General features: G+C 45.5%; 1 protein-coding gene across 2 annotated transcripts in view; it reads left to right on the top strand.

Annotated features, from left to right (window-relative positions):
* Positions 1 to 381: 381 nt before the first annotated feature.
* Positions 382 to 16,772, top strand: part of ism1 (isthmin 1) — a 105,676-nt gene continuing 89,285 nt past the window's right edge. The window contains exon 1 of one of the 2 annotated variants that reach the window (XM_085981657.1): positions 382 to 1,290. In XM_085981657.1, the coding sequence (XP_085837783.1) occupies positions 1,162 to 1,290 (129 nt within the window). In that variant the 5' untranslated portion in view covers positions 382 to 1,161. The remainder of the gene's footprint in view (positions 1,291 to 16,772) is intronic. The other variant, XM_085981658.1, reaches the window with a different exon arrangement.

The following is a 16,772-nucleotide window of genomic DNA, read 5'->3' as shown; positions in this document are numbered from 1 at the left end:
AGGCTGTTCACCCTTCCCCTCCAGAATGCCCTGCAGCCGCCCCGAGACATCCTTGACCCTTGCACCAGGGAGGCAACATACCATCCTGGAGTCTTGTTTGCGGCCGCAGAAACACCTATCTATTCCCCTTACAATAAAGAGAGGGAGGCGCACCCAGGAGAGAGAGGGAGGAGCACCCAGGAGAGGGGGGGTGCACCCTGGGGAGAGAGGGGAAGCATCCAGGAGAGATGGGGAGGAGCACCCAGGGGAAGATAGGGGGAGTACCCAGGGGAGAAGGGAAACACCCAGGGGAAAGTGGGAGGACCCAGAAGGGTGAGAGGAGCACCCAGGGGAGAGAGGAGAGTACCATGGGGAGAGAGGAGAGTACCATGGAGAGAGAGAGAGGGAGGACCCAGACGGGTGAGAGGATTACCCAGGGGCAGCGGCAGCATGTGAACAGAGAGAGAGAAAAATAGAAGAGTGGAGACGGAACGAAGGTGAAACTCCCTCCCTGAGTGACAGCAGAGGGCTGGAGGCAGAAGGACAGGCTGGGCCAGAGAGAGAGGGGAGGACAACACAGCACTGGAAGGCAGTGCCTAGGCACTGAGAGTGTGTCAGCCTGCTGCACTGGGAAGGGAAAGCAGAGAGTGTGAGAGAGCTGCAGGGAGTCCTGGGCAGGAGGGGGATGTGAGTGGCAGGCGGTGAGACCAGGAGGGGGGGAAATCTGGCTGCAACATTTTAACAGAGAGAGTGATAAAGGAGAGGGGAATAAACGAGCGTTAAATAGCCGGAGGAGGAGGCTCAACTCGATGGCTGTATTCAAAGAGATCGCAGAGCCGCAGCCCACGAGTCTGAACTTTTTGCAAAGAGGAACAAAACTTGTGTTTTGCTGATATCAAGAGAATGAGTTGTTTTAACGACTGATGCTGGAGTTGGATGTTAACCCAGACCGAATATTAACCTCACCCCTCCCTGCTTTATTATTGTTATATTTCCCCTTCCTCCTCCTCCTAAGAGGTGCATTTTTATTATTTTTTTTATTGTTCCGCAACAATTTGCGAAGTGGAGACGCGACCGAGTCCCGACCCCTCGAGCCGGGTTGAGCCCGACAGCAGCTCGCCTCGGCCGGGTGGGAGCGGGAGCGGCGGCCGCCTCTCGCCCAAGGGACGGCGGGTCCGGAGAATGGCTCGCCTGGCCGCCGAGCTGCTGCTGCTGCTGGGGCTGCTCGTCCTCACCATCCACATCACCGTGCTCAGGAGCATCCCCCTGGGCCAGCAGGGAGACAACAGCACCGAGGACGACACTGGGCAGGTAAGGACAGAGGGAAAGACATAGAGAGAGAGAGAGAGAGAGAAAGACATAGAGAGAGAGAGAGAGAGAGAAAGACATAGACAGAGAGGGAGAGAAAGACAGAGAGAAAGATAGAGAGAGAGAGAAAGACATAGAGAGAGAGAAAGATAGCAAAAGAGAGAGACACAGACAGAAAGATAGCGAGAGAGAAAGAAAGAGGCAGAGAAAGAAAGGCAGTGAGAGAGAGGCAGAGGTGCAGAGAGAGAGGCAGAGAGGCGCAGAGAGAGAGAGGGGCAGAGATACTACTAACAATAACCAGCCCCAGGACAGTGACAGCGTAACACAAAGAATTCGACCCAACACAATCGTCGCTAAGCAAAAGGAAAAATATCTGTCATATTGGGCAGAAACAACAAAAACCCAAAGCAAACTCAAATGCTACTTGGCCCTAAATAGACAATACAACATGGCTGATTACCTGACCAGGGTAAAGGATAGCAAACTGAGAAAAACCTTGACAATGTACAGATTTAGTGAACATAGCCTGGCGATCGAAAAAGGTAGACACAGGCAGACCCGGCTACCAAGAGAGGACAGGATATGCTCTCTCTGCAGTCAGGGAGTGGTGGAGACAGAGATGCACTTCCTCACAGCTTGTAGAAAATATCAGGGCATAAGGGAGAATTTCTACCCAAAATTCACAAAAATATGCCCGGAATTCAGAAATTTGAATGACGACCAAAAACTCCCATACCTACTAGGGGAAGAGAGAAATTGTGTAACCTTAGTGGCACACTACGTTACAGCTTGCCATAAACAGAGGGACAACCACTAAATATAAGAAAAGAGTATATACAAATTATATGAATGTATATTTATACACTCAGGGATATATCTGTTTGTACACTGTATGGATAGATCTGTATTTTTGTGTAAAACCATGAATGTTTTTCGATGCTTTGGCAACATAAGATGTACCTTGTCATCATGCCAATAAAGCGATTTGAATTGAATTGAATTGAGAGAGAGAGAGAGAGAGAGACAGAGAGTAATAGAGAGAGAAATACAAAGAGACAGAGACAAATACAGAGAGGGACAGAGAGAAAAATGTATTGAGTAAACCTGTCGATGTTTTAAAATGCATAATATAGCACCGTTTTCAGCCGCCTTTACTCTTTATTGAAAAATGCACACGGTTCCTAAAACCATGAAGTCAATTCAAACAAAATCACGCTTGAAAGTGGCTGTAATCGGGATCAAAGTGGGTGGAAAGTATGGCGGGCGGTTTAAGTGAGTGCTCAGATGATGATTAAAGAGCACCATCGTGAGCAAAACGCTTCAATTTAGTAATTGTTAACTGGTTACATTCAAAGCTACAGTGCCTGCAACTCGATGGGGTGGATTTCAAAGTACTCTTCCAGTCTTGAGTAAAATACTTCATAGGCATTTTAAAGAAACTTTTTTTTAAACACCCCTCCCATTTTCCCGACACTGTTCTCAAATGCAGGCTGCGTGCCACCACCACACTCCTTCTACCAAAAGGGCAGGCAATGCAATCTGGACCCTCGGCTGCTCCAGAGTGCCATTCCACGAGTAACCAACAGGAGCTAGGCATTGAACTCTACCAGGCTTTTACTCCAGATAAGTGTTGTCTAAACATAGTGAGCTTGGGGCCAACCAGTTACTGATGCAACTCGCTGTCAAGCTTGATTGAAAGGTAGCATCCTGAATTCAACTGCTGGAAGGTAGGCACTCAGCTACAAGTGCTTGTTCAAATAAAAATAGTCATGAGCACCATTTACCAGTATCAGTCATCTGATGTCATAGTAGATGTAGTCAGTTAAGTAGATGCTTTACAAAGCGACATTGGCAACTGGTAAAACATCCCACTTGGACACAGCGGCATGTTTCTAACCCACCTGCGTCCAATGATGTGATATCTGACACAATTACCCAGTCATATCAAATTTGGATAATTGATGTCATAGTTACAGCTACAGAACATTTGGAATATAGCAGATATAGAATCTGCGGCAGCAGGCATTATAAACAAAAAAGACTTGCATTTCTATAGCGCCTTTCACAACCTCAGGACGTCCCAAAGCGCTTTACAGCCAATGAAGTACTTCTGAAGTGTAGTCGCTGTTGTAATGTAGGAAACGCAGCAGCCAATTTGCGCGCACATTCTCCCACAAATAGCAATGTGATAATGTCCAGATAATCTGTTTTAGTGATGTTGATTGAGGGATAAATATTGGCCAGGACACCGGGGATAACTTCCCTGCTCTTTTCAAAATAGTGTCATGGGATCTTTTCCGTCCACATGAGAGAACGGACGGGGGGCCTCGGTTTAACATCTCATCCAAAAGACGGCACCTCCGACAGTGCAACACTTTCTCAGTACTGCACTGGAAAGTCAGCTTAGTTTTTTTTTTGTGCTCATGTCTCTGGGGTGGGATAACTTTCTGACTCAGAGGCGAGGGTGCTACCTACTGAGCCACGTCTGGCACTAACGCAGGGTGCCTCAGAACAGCGCCTATCTGATTTAGAAAGTAATAAATGTACATCTAAGTATTTCAAATGAATGGTCTGGGGAGTAATTGTGGTGCTGTTTTGAGGATGTTCTTCAATGTAGGTTTCATTTACATTCTACTGTTGAGGGTAATGTCAAAACTCACAACTAAGTTTGGCATAAGTTGCATAGGTCATACACGTCACTGTAATATCCATTGCGCCCCATTCATGATCATCGGGTATTCTGTATATCTGAGTATGACATTTTCTTTTTTTGTAAGTAATGTGTTAATATTTGAAAGATTATTTCTTGCTTTTAGCCTGAGAAAGACAATGGGAGAGGTTAGAATGTAGCATCATTACTTTCTTGATAGCTCAGTGGATAAGAATGTCTGATGTGGTGTGGTAATGTGCTGTCCCAGGTTTAATTCTTGGTCTTGTTAACATCTCATCCAAAAGATGGCACCTCCGACAGTGCAACACTTTCTCAGTACTGAACTGGAAAGTCAGCTTAGTTTTTTTTGTGTTCAAGTCTCTGGGGTGGAACAAACATTCTCAGACAGGTGGAATTGCACAATGAATAGCACAGATTTTGCAGTGGGTAATGACAGCGAACTGTCAACGTTCGCCATCATTACCCCTCTGGAACTGACCATAGCATCAGAATGCAGCGCATGCAGAAATCCTGAAGTTGCGGTCAGTCATTCACTGCTCCGACACTGGCTGCACTGTGGATCTCCCCCCCTCTCCCCGTCCCTCCAGCCTCCATAGCTGGCAGTCAGTGAAATCAGTGCAACTGACGAAAAACTTGGGCTTTTCCGTGCTAATATCGCTGTTAAATACCCCATTAAATGTTGAGCCTTGTTGGAATAGGTGTAACTGGGGTTTTAACAGTATTTATTGACTGGTAAACAACCATTCTGGCCCTGAAAAACTAATTTTTATATTTGTGGAATGTCAAATTTCTCCATTATGATAATTACAATTTAAAAATTTTAAAAAAAGTTTTCACCACCGAGATCACGAGATCTTTGTGGACACCTTTCTTCGAGGTCAGCAGCGATCGCGTCGCTTTGCCACTGACCACAAATTGCGGGCTAATCTCATTGTTGCAGGGGTGGGTGGTGGGGGGGCGGTGGTGCAGGGAATTAATTTATCAGGTTCTTGCTCCTGAGCTCGATCCAGTGACCTCTGCTGGTAGGTGCATGTGTGTGAACTTTGGTGACAATACACAACCGTGCTGCCCCCGTGTTCAAATAGCTAATTGATACAGTACTCTGTCTGGGCTTGCACATGAAGAATGATCACTTTGTTGCGGTGTTATCGGTACCAGTGGAATTATACCCCAGTATTAGATTGGAAGGATAAAGGGGGATAAAAACTTACGGGATAAATACGGCATCCCTAAAAATGTTGTAACAGGATCTTGGTGCAGAGTGCGTAAATTCATACGGTGTCGTAATGTCCTTGGCAACCTCCTGCCAAAATTCTCTGCATGCTATAGGGCGAGTTGTGCTGGGTTGCACACTTTGAGGTCACCCACTAAATAATTGCGGGGAAAGAAATCAAAAACACATCATTTAAAACAGAATATAACTATATTTTATGAAGAGCCACCAATAGCAGACAATGCATTTAATTCAGTAATCCCCAGTTTCTACTGCTGTTCATAAACTGCTTGAGCTTTAACTTAATAGTTTATAATGTCATTAGAATTTATGAGACGTAAAACCTGAGAGTGTGTGTTGAATCCGTGATTCTTAAAGTATGATGTTTTCCAATAACTAGACGGAGGCTGTAACTTAACAATCAACAGGTGTTTACTGGAGGAGGGTAGTCTAAAGACTAACAGTACAGAGGCATGCTCAAGGCTTATATACAGGTGTGGTCACTGCCGGTACTACAGTATACAGGAGCTGTAAAAGTAGTTCTCTCTTAAAGGTACGTACACTACAGTGTGTGTTGTATTTTTTAAATGGTGAGAAACTATTAAATGTTGGTGTCCAGGGGGATTTGGGTGTCCTTGTACACGAAATACAGTTAACATGCAGGTAAAGCAAGCAATTAGGAAGGCAAATCGTATGTTGGCCTTTCTTGCAAGGAGGTTGGAGTACAAGAGTGAGGAAGTCTTGCTACAATTGCACAGGGCCTTGGTGAGACCACACCTGGAGTACTGTGCATAGTTTTGGCCTCCGTACCTAAGGAAGGATCTACTGTACTTGCCTTAAAAGGGGTGCAACGAAAGTTCAGTAGATTGATTCCTGGGATGAGAGGGTTGGCCTTTGAGGAGAGATTCAGTAGATTGGCCCTTTACTCTCTGAAGTTTAGAAGAATGAGAGGTGATCTCATTGAAACATACAAGATTCTGAGGGTGCTTCACAGGCTGAGAGGCTCTTTCCCCTGGCTGGAGAGTCTAGAACTAGGGGGCATAGTCTCAGAATAAGGGGCCGGCCGTTTAGGACTGAGATGAGGAGAAATTTCTTCACTCAGAGGGTTGTGAATCTTTGGAATTCTCTACCCCAGAGGGTTGTGGATGCTCAGTCGTTGGGTATATTCAGGACTGAGATTTTTGGGCATTAAGGAAATCGAGGGATATGAGGATCGGGCGGGAAGGTGGAGCTGATGAAGATCAGCTATGATCTTATTGAATGGCGGTGCAGGCTCAAGAGGCCGTATGTCCTACTCCAGTGTTCCCTGTAATTTTTTATGGCGCTGCGCAGCCCCTTTAACGGGCTGTGCGGCCCATTCAAAATACTGCACATGCGCGGTTTTTGCATTGCAAAGCCGGCTGCGCGGGACTCCTGGAGCGCTGCACAGTCGTGCAGCTTAAAGGGAATATTGGCCTACTCCTGCTCCTATTTCTTATGTTCTTAATATATGTAGTAGAGCAACGCACATTCTATTGATCTTATGTTTGCTTGTATAAATGTATTGCTGGTGATTTATTGCTGGCCTTTTGAATACGAAAGCTATAAAGATCCAATGTTTCTCACGCGAGAGAACAACAGCCACACACTCCTGTCATTATTGTACTATCCTAGGCCATGTTAATATTTACATTCACTTTAGGAGCTAAATCACAGTTACTAAATATTTGAATGATATTGCAAGCAACGTGGACAAATGGTCAGTCACGAAGACCGTGAAATAATTGATGATCAAATCTGCTTGTCCTTCCAGAATAAAACATGGCATTTAATAGTATTGTTTTTCAAAAAGGTTAATTACTCTGTGTAGTGCTATTTATAGTGAGGCTAAGAGCAGTTTCATACACACTAACGAGTCTGCCATTTCGACTCATGACTCTATATTTTAAATGCACGAATTTATGTCTGTCCAGTTGTAACACACCCTACTTAAGAACTCGAGCTTTGAACGGCTTTGAGCACTGCGTTATAACCAGGCTTGCTGTAATTTCTAACCAAAGGTTGTAACTCATATATTTATGGTGCATATTTTGAGCAGATGCATTATTTTAGCTGGGAATGAGAAAACGTGAATTAAGAAGACTTTGATCAGTGGAGTTTCAGTCTTGCTGCCCGGCTGAAATGGTGACTTACTCCTCGAATGAAAGTCAAATCTGGTTCTGAAAAAAATATGTAACCTTAGATGCAACAATATTGAAAGGTGCGCAAGTATCAGCTGTGGCTCAGTGGGTAGCACTCTTGCCTCTGAGTCATGAAGGTTGTGAGTTCAAAGCCCCACTCCAGAGACTTTGAGCACATAATCTAGGCTGACACTCCAGTACAGTGTTGAGGTAGCACTGCAGTGTCAGATGTGTTGTTAAACTGAGGTCCCGTCTGCCTTCTCAAGTGAACATAAAAATCCCATGGCATGAATTCTTCCCCCTTTTTCCTTTCTCCAATTCCATCCTCATTTTCTCGCCTCCTGTCTCCAAGGCATCAACCGGGGGGCTATAGATGGTATAGTATATTCAAGACAGAGATCGATAGTTTTTTGATACTAAGGGAATCGAGGGATATGGGGATAGTGCGGGAAGGTGGAGTTCAGGTCAAAGATCAGCCATGATCTTACTGAATGGCGGAGCAGGCTCGAGGGGGCAAATGACCTACTCCTGTTCCTATTTCTTAGCAACAACAACTTGTATTTATATAGCGCCTTTAACATAGTAAAATGTCTCAAGGCACTTCACAGGAGTATTAGAAGACAAAAAAAATTGACACCGAGCCACATGAGGAGATGTTCGGGCAGGTGACCAAAGGCTTGGCCAAAGAGGTAGGTTTTGAGCAGCGTCTTAATGGAGGAGCGAGAGGCGGAGAGGCTTAGGGAGGGAATTCCAGAGCTTTGGGCTGAGGCAACAGAAGGCACAACCACCAATGGTGGAGCAATTAAAATCAGGGATGCTCAAGAGGGCAGAATTAGAGGAGCACAGATATCGGTTGTGGGGCTGGAGGTAATTACAGAGACAGGGAGGGGCTTATGTTCCAACTCTTGCTGGAGTCTGATTTCACAAATACTGGCAAACCCCTGGTACCTCTCCCAGGTGGCTTTTTGTCATGAGCGAATATTCACAGGTTGACCTGCTGTTTGGGGCAGTACATTTTCCGGCAGGAGTCACTCAATGATGAATAATCAAGGGAATTTTGGCTGGTTTAGCCTGGGGACACCGAGAAAGAAAATACTTGCACTTGTATAGCGCCTAGCATGACCTCAGGACGTCCCAAAGTACTTTGCAGCCAATGAAGTACTTTAGAATTGCAGTAACTGTCATCATAATATCATCCATTTATATAGCGCCTTTTCCTACATTATAACAGCGACTACACTCCAAAAGCACTGCTGTAAAGCGCTTTGGGACATCCTGATGTCGTGAAAGGTGCTATATAAATGCAAGTCTTTCTTACTTTAAAGTAGTAAAATATCCCAAGCAATATTCCCTGTAAGTTGCGCAGCCGCACAGTGCTCCAGGGAACCCGTGCAGCCAGCTTGCCGGCTTTTCAATACAAAAACCGGGCATGCACAGTATTTTGAATGGCTTTAAAGGGGCTGTGTGGCACCAAAAAAAAGAGAGTATATTGGTCCCAAGGCGCTTCAGTGGAGCGTTGTCAAACAAAATTTGACATCAAGCCACATAAACAGATACTATATTAGGACAGGTGACCAAAAGCTTGGTCAAAGAGGCAGGTTTTTAAGGTAATGTAGGGACTGTAACATTCCAATTTCTGCTTTGATTCAGTTCAGTACAGACCATAGATCTGGGACTTCGGTATGGCTCAGTATCACGTCACACTGTGGATTTACCCACTAAGCCGTCAGGGAGCTCAGTAGGTATTTCTGATGTTGCTTTAAATGCTGCACGTATTAAGAATAAAGTGTCATCAAAAATCATTCAGTGGCTTGGTACTGATTATAATAACCTCTGAGAATTAAAATTCCGTCAGTGGCATTTGCATCCAGGTTGTTTTTTTAAGGATCTATTTATCTCCCAGCTACCTGTAATGCTCAGGACTGAAACTAGTCTTGCAAATAGCCATTTACTCACATTAGCCTCCCAATGCAATCCTCCCTGTTCGCAACCTTCTTGTCTAGTAGGCAATTATGTGTGCTGTGGATGCCAAGAGAGAAAGAAATAGCGGGAAACAGAAATTATAGCATATGTGATGAAGTAATTTGGGTTAAATAGTTTTCATATTTTGTGGAGATGACATTACATCACATTCTAATTACTGGACCTTGTTTTTCTTTGCTTTGAAGAAAATGTTCCAAGTATAAACATCTTAAACCCACACCATACAACAATAGTATAATTATCATTCGCGCCATTTGCAGCTGCACTGGAAGCCAATCACAAAGAAATATAGCACACCATTAAACCCATCTTTTTGCCTAATTAACTTTACCTAATTCTTTACCAGATTAATGTTTTAACATACAGAAAGAAAGACTTGCATTTATATAGCGCCTTTCACAACATCCCGAAGTGCAGTCACTGTTGTAATATAGGAAACGTGGCAGCCAATTTGTGCACAGCAAACTCCCACAAACAGCAATGTGATAAATGACTAGATAATCTGTTTTAGTGATGTTGGTTGAGGGATAAATATTGGCCAGGCCACTGGTGAGAACTATCTGTTAGATCCGTGATTCTGAGAGTACGATGTTTTCCAATAACTACACGGATGCTGTAACTTAACAATCAACAGGTGTTTACTGGAGGAGGGTAGTCTCAAGACTGGGGGTACAGAGGCATGCTTAAGGCTTATATACAGGTGTGGTCACTGCCGGTACTACAGTATACAGGCGCTGTAAAAGTAGTTCTCTCTTAAAGGTACATACACTACAATTCCTCCCCTTTTAGATTAGCAGTACCCATAATATTCAAATAACAATTAACATTTTAACATGCACATTAAACAACAATAGTCCATTTATAGATTCAGTCTTTGGGGCGGCTTCCTGATCCTTTCGGGATAGCGCCTTTCCTGAGGTTCTTGTTCTTGGTGCGGAGGCGATTCTAGCCCCTTTTTGTCGGTTAGTTCATCGGTTTCCACTGCTACTGGTTCTGAGGTAGATGCTACCGGTATGTCGGGTTCATCCCCAGGTACGCGAGACATGGGGTTGACTCGTTCCTGTGACGCTAAGATCTGATCGACGTGGCGTCTCACAATGTTCTCCCCGACATCCACGGTGTACATTAATGGCCCCTGCCTTGTGCATATCGTTCCGGGTTGCCATTTCTCTGTTCGGTTGTCACGGGCCAAGACTGGTTGTCCTACATTGAAGCTCCTTGTCGGCTTCTCATTAATGTGCTGGAATTGTTTATCCTCAACATTTCTTCGCACATTTGGCCTGAGCAAATCCAGACGAGATCTCAACCTTCGGTTAAAGAACATCATGGCCGGGGTGTGGTTGGTAACTGCATGTGTCGTATTTCTGTAGGCTAATAGGAAATTGTCCACCTTATGCTGTAGTGGAATTTCATCGTCGCACATGGCCTTTATCGCCTTTTTAAAGGTTTGTACGAACCTCTCAGCCAATCCATTTGTGGCTGGATGATACGGGGTGGATGTGTAATGCCTTACCCCATTCTTTTTCAAGAACCTCCGGAACTCTTCGGACACAAACTGTGGTCCATTATCAGAGCAAATCTGCTCTGGCAAGCCGTTCCTGGCAAATATGGTCCGTAGGACTGCAGTCGTTCTCTCTGTAGTAGTTGAGGACATTTTTATCACCTCAGGCCATTTCGAGTGAGCATCCACTGCTATTAAGAACATTGAGTCCATGAATGGACCAGCAAAATCAATATGCACCCGTTGCCATGGAGAGGAGGGCCACTCCCATGGGTGTAGAGGGGCATGTGGTGGTGCATTTTGGACCTTCTGGCATCCTGAGCAGCTCTTGGTTAGGTCCTCGATTTGTTGATCGATCCCCGGCCACCACACATAAGCCCTAGCAAGGCTTTTCATTTTCACCCCTCCCAGATGACCTTCATGAAGCTCATTTAGCACTCTCTCCCTTAACTTGGGTGGAATCACCACTCGGGATCCACACATCACTGTCCCCTGGCATACCGATAGCTGTTCTCTTCTGGATGAGAATGCTGGCAACAGTGAGTCGCCATGTGTTGGCCATCCCCTCACCGTCAAATCATATACCCGAGACAGTGTCGGATCATTGTGGGTCTCCTTCTCTATACCCGCGTTAGTTACTGGCAATCGTTCAATTATTGACGAATAAAATATCTCGATAGGGTCCACTGCTGGCGCTTCCTCCACAGTAGGCAGTGGCAGGCGTGATAGCCCATCAGCGTTTCCATGCTGTTTCGTGCCTTTATATTCTATTTCATATTGGTTCGCCCCTAGAAAAAGGGACCATCTTTGTAACCGTTGTGCAGTCATCACTGGAACGCCCTTCTTTGGATTGAAGATGGAGACAAGTGGTTGGTGGTCAGTCAGCAAGGTGAACTTCTGCCCATGCAGATAGTGGTTGAATTTTTTTACTCCCCATACTAAGCTGAGGGCCTCCCTGTCAATCTGGGCGTAGTTGCGCTCGGCTGAGGTTAGTGACCGAGACGCAAAGGCTACTGGCCTCTCCAACCCGTCTGGGAATTTGTGCGACAGCACCGCTCCAATACCATAGGGTGATGCATCACATGCCAAACGAATTGGTAGTGCTGAGTTGAAATGGGCCAACACCTCTTTTGATGTGATCAATTCTTTGCACTTCTGGAAAGCTCGTTTACGTTCGTCATTCCACTTCCATGGTACCCCTCTTTGCAGTAGGGTGTTCAGTGGGTGTAATACAAATTTGGTAAGAACTTATGGTAGTAGTTCACCAGCTCGAGGAACGACCTCAGTTGTGACACATTTTTCGGTGCTGGAGCCTTGACTACTGCCTCAATCTTTTCAGGGGACTTATGTAACCCCTCTTCATCGATAACGTGGCCACAATACGAGATCTGCTTCTGGAAAAACTCGCACTTGTGGCGATTAGCTCGTAGCCCATATTCCTTTAATCTAGTGAGCACCTTCTCCAAGTTGGCGAGGTGACCACTGTCATTTTCGCCCGTGACCAGGATGTCGTCCAAATAACACTGGGTCCCTGGAATCCCTTGCAGGACTTGATCCATCGCCCTTTGCCAAATAGCCGGAGCCGATGCTACCCCGAGCACCAGCCGGTTGTATTGGTAGAGACCTTTATGAGTGTTGATCGTGAGGTATTGTTTCGAGGCTTCTTCTACCTCCATTTGAAAGTATGCCTGGGCTAGATCAATTTTGGTGAAGCGTTTACCTCCAGATAGCGAGGCGAAAATATCCTCAATTCGTGGAAGCGGATATTGTACCGTGTGAAGGACTGGGTTCACTGTCACCTTAAAATCCCCACAGATGCGGACCTTCTTTGGTTCCCCAGGCGTATTACTCAATGACCTTCATTACAGGAACGATGGGTGTAGCCCACTCGCTCCAGTCTACTTTGGACAGTACTCCTGAACGTTCCAACCCTTCCAGCTCTGCTTCGACGGCTGGTCGGATTGCATAAGGCACTGGTCTGGCCTTAAACTTTGGGCTTGCATTTTCCTCTATTTTAATCATTGCTGTTATGCCTTTTAGTGTTCCAAGTCCCTCCTGGAACACTTCTTTTGCATCAGTTAGCATTTTTGACAATCGTCCAGGTGTGACGTCATCATCCTTTTTGGCCTCAACCTTCAGTGCCTGTATGGAATGCCAATCTAATTGTATCTTCCGGATCCATTCACGTCCTAGTAATGGTGGTCCTCCATCTGGCAATATATATAGGTCCATTTTAGGTATTTCCTGGCCTTTGTATATCACTTTCACCCTTATTTTTCCTTTGGGGTAGACTTTTTGCCCCGTGTACGTCTTCAAGACAATCTCTGTAGCTTTCAAGGGTATATGTGAAAATAGCCGCTTGTAGTCCCTTTGGTTTATGACTGTTAGTGCTGATCCTGTGTCCAATTCCATTTCCACTTGGACTCCGTCTATCTTGAGTGTAACCCAGATAGTCTGGTGATCCTCCATTTCGGTTACCTTATGTAGTTTCAGACAACCCAGCTCCTTGCTTCCGGAGTCTGTATCACTTTTCTGTTCGTCTGAACTACTGTCCATCACCTTATGTACCTTTTTGTACTTCTCCTGTGGAGATTTCTTGCTGTTGGTTTTCTTCCCAGACCTGCAGACTCTTGCTATGTGTCCTGCTTTTCCACACTGTCTGCACACTTGGTCCTTGAACCAACAATCCTTCTGGTCGTGTGTTGTTCTGCTGCAGCGATAACACTTCCCTGTTCCATAGGACATTTCATTGGTGCCATATTCTTGCGGTCTCCGTTGTATCTCTGCAGCGCCCCTTGCGGCTGCTTCGTGTGATACTGCCATGCTGAAAGCCTTGTCCAGCGTAAGATCCTTTTCTGATAGAAGCCGTTTCTGGGTTCCTTCACTTTGAAGCCCACACACAAACTTGTCCCTTAACGTATCTGCTAGTCCCACTCCAAACTGGCAGTGTTTCGATAGCTTGCGCAGTTCCGTTAAGTACTCAGCATTACTTTCGTCTTCATGTTGGTTCCTTTTATGGAACTTAAATCTTTCTGCTATCAGCAGCGGTGTGGGGTTTAAGTGGTCCTGTAGGATTTCTACTATTCTTTCGAAATTCTTATTCACGGGCTTCTCTGGTGTTATTAGGTTTCGCAGTAAGCCATAAGTTTTTGCCCCCATGGAATTTAACAAAACCAGTGCTTTCCTAGCAACTGGCACTTCATTCGCCCTGCAGTACACCTCAATACGTTCCACATATATCACCCAATCTTCGACTTCATTGTCGAACGTAGAGATACTGCCACTCTTTGGCATCCCTGGGTGTGATTTAACTGTCAAAAATGGCGTCTCCCACGCTCTCCCTTCTTCTCCGCTGGCACGAAATGGCGTCTCCCGCGCTTTTCTTTCTTCCCGCGCTCGCCCTTGTTCTCCGCTGCGGCTTCTAAAAATGGCGTCTCCCGCGCTCTTCCTTCTTCTCCGTGGCTCAATGGCGTCTCCCGCGCTCTCCCTTCTTCTCCCCGTGGACACTGTTCAGCCCTTGAGCCCTGGCTGTGCTCTGCGCGTTTTTTTTTCTGTGCGCCTTTCCCGTTTCCGCCGCTCGGTCCTGAACCCGGCTGCTGCTTTACCCTCTCTCCGTTTTGTTTTTTTCCTCGACGCCGCTCGGTTTTCAACCCCCGGCTGCGCCCTGTGCGCTTCACCCTCTCTCTTACCCCCATCGACGCTGCTCGGCTTTTTCTCTGCCGTCGGTTGGCTCCAGCCGCCGCTGTCCGGGAAGGGTCTGCGCTGTACCTGTTGTCAGTCTGTTGCTGATCGTCGTGACTGGAGAACCAAGCCCGGCTCTCAACAGCCTCCACTGCGATGTTCACTCTCTGCTGGACGACTGGGCGGTTGCTCGTGGTCGACGCCCGTGCTTCTGGCCTCGACTTTCTTCCACCGCCCTCCCGGGGCGAATCCTCGAAGGGAAATGCAGAGTTGCAGGTAGATTTGAATCGACACTCGTCGCCACTGTTAGATCCGTGATTCTGAGAGTATGATGTTTTCCAATAACTACACGGATGCTGTAACTTAACAATCAACAGGTGTTTACTGGAGTAGGGTAGTCTCAAGACTGGGGGTACAGAGGCATGCTCAAGGCTTATATACAGGTGTGGTCACTGCCGGTACTACAGTATACAGGAGCTGTAAAAGTAGTTCTCTCTTAAAGGTACATACACTACACTATCCATCTCTTCCAGTGCCATAGGATCTTTTATGTCCACCTGAGAGACAGGTTTAACGACACATCTGAAAGACGGCACCTCCGACAGTTCGACACTCCCTCAGTACTGCACTGGAGCATCAGCCTAGATTATGTACTGCAGCAGTGATCATTACTTACTTATAGCTTTGTTCCTTGTGAGTTATTAGGTTAAGCTACTCATAACCTTGGCTTTTTGTAATAAACCCACTCTGCACAGAAAATAGAGGTTGGATATCTATTATAAAGGCATTTTTTAAAATTTCGTGAATAACCCATAGCATCATATCCAGCGCTCAGTGTGTGAAAGATCCCCATGGACCTCACATTTAGTCTTGCCTGAAATGAAAGTTTGAACACCTACAGATACTTCTTGTTTTTATTTTGAGAAGTTCTGAAACCCCAGTTTAAGTGCAGCCATAAATTTAAACTGTTAAAGGTGCAATAAAAAGCAATTAACTGTGAAGACATCAATCAGACATTTTAAAAAGTTAAATAATGCTCACTACCACACCTTCTTATCTACACAGATTTCCATTCATTGGAATAGTGTATTACGAATGAGATGCCTTATAATGTGAGTGAACTGTAACATGATGTCAAATCTTAAGAGTGTGGTGCTGACAGATTGGTTTAAAAAGATTCGGGGAAGGACACCCCAGACCATGAAATGATAACTCGTGTGTGCATATTTTTCTGGGTTACTGGGTCAGATCAAGTACTGTAGGGGTTACGGGGATCGGGTGGGATATGTGTCGGTGCAGGCTCGATGGGCCGAAATGGCCTCTATCTGCATTGTGGGGTTTCTGTGATTCTGTGATGGGAAGCTATTGTTCCTGGACTCAACGCTACCAATCCATCTACTGTAATCGTGAAAAAAGTATAGACTACTGTCTGTAGCATTTCTTGTTGAGATAGACCAGCCTAATCACCTTGAGCAGAGATTAATTGTCATTTTAAAAAAAACATTAAGAGTTAAGAATATTTTCTGCCCATTGTGAGCCTCCACATCCAGTACTCTTGTCTTCTAAGAAATATGTTTTTTTAGCAGATTTAAAAAAAATACCTTGGAGTTGGACTTCTTACGCACAGATATAAATGTTCGAGCTCATCAAGGTATACGGGAGTAGATTTTTTGCCTTTATCACTTGGGTATTAAGCCTCGCCTGGGCAGAACGCAAAATGGAAAAGTCTGGTGGTGTGGATCCCACCCCCACCTTAAGGAACCCGCCGGATTTTCCTTCCGTTAATTTCAAGGCCCAAGCGGTAAAGGTGAACAATCTACCCGATGCTGTCTATGGTGGAGAATGGATGGAAATGTCTCTGCTTTTGATACCTAGGGCTGGATTTTCATTGAGGAGGCAGGACTACAACTTTTGGGGTTGTAGTCCTGCCTCCATTGAGTTCTAGACAACCCACGCGATTTAGACTTGATTGACCTTGTTGAGCCCACCCAGTGGGCTCAGCAGGCCAATTAAGGGCCACCCGACCTTTTGACAGATGAAATATCAGTGTTTGACAGCTGTTTGAAGCTGTCAAATACTGACAATCTGTACTCCAGGTTAATTCCTTCCTGTCAGGATGATTTAGAGATCTCCCCGGAACAGAAAGCAGAGGCTGCAGATTTTGACAGCTGGCGGCCATTCTGCTTTCTGTGCCGGTGAGATGAGGGACTCCCGAGACCTGAAGGAAGGAAGGCTGTAAAGGTAAGTAAAGGTTAGTAGAACTTCTTTAAACACTTT

The sequence above is a fragment of the Somniosus microcephalus genome, chromosome 3 (genome assembly GCF_052327205.1).
Source record: "Somniosus microcephalus isolate GS21.2 chromosome 3, FLI_Smic_1.0, whole genome shotgun sequence".
Taxonomy (NCBI): Eukaryota; Metazoa; Chordata; class Chondrichthyes; order Squaliformes; family Somniosidae; genus Somniosus; species Somniosus microcephalus.
This window is presented reverse-complemented; position numbering and strand designations above follow the sequence as displayed.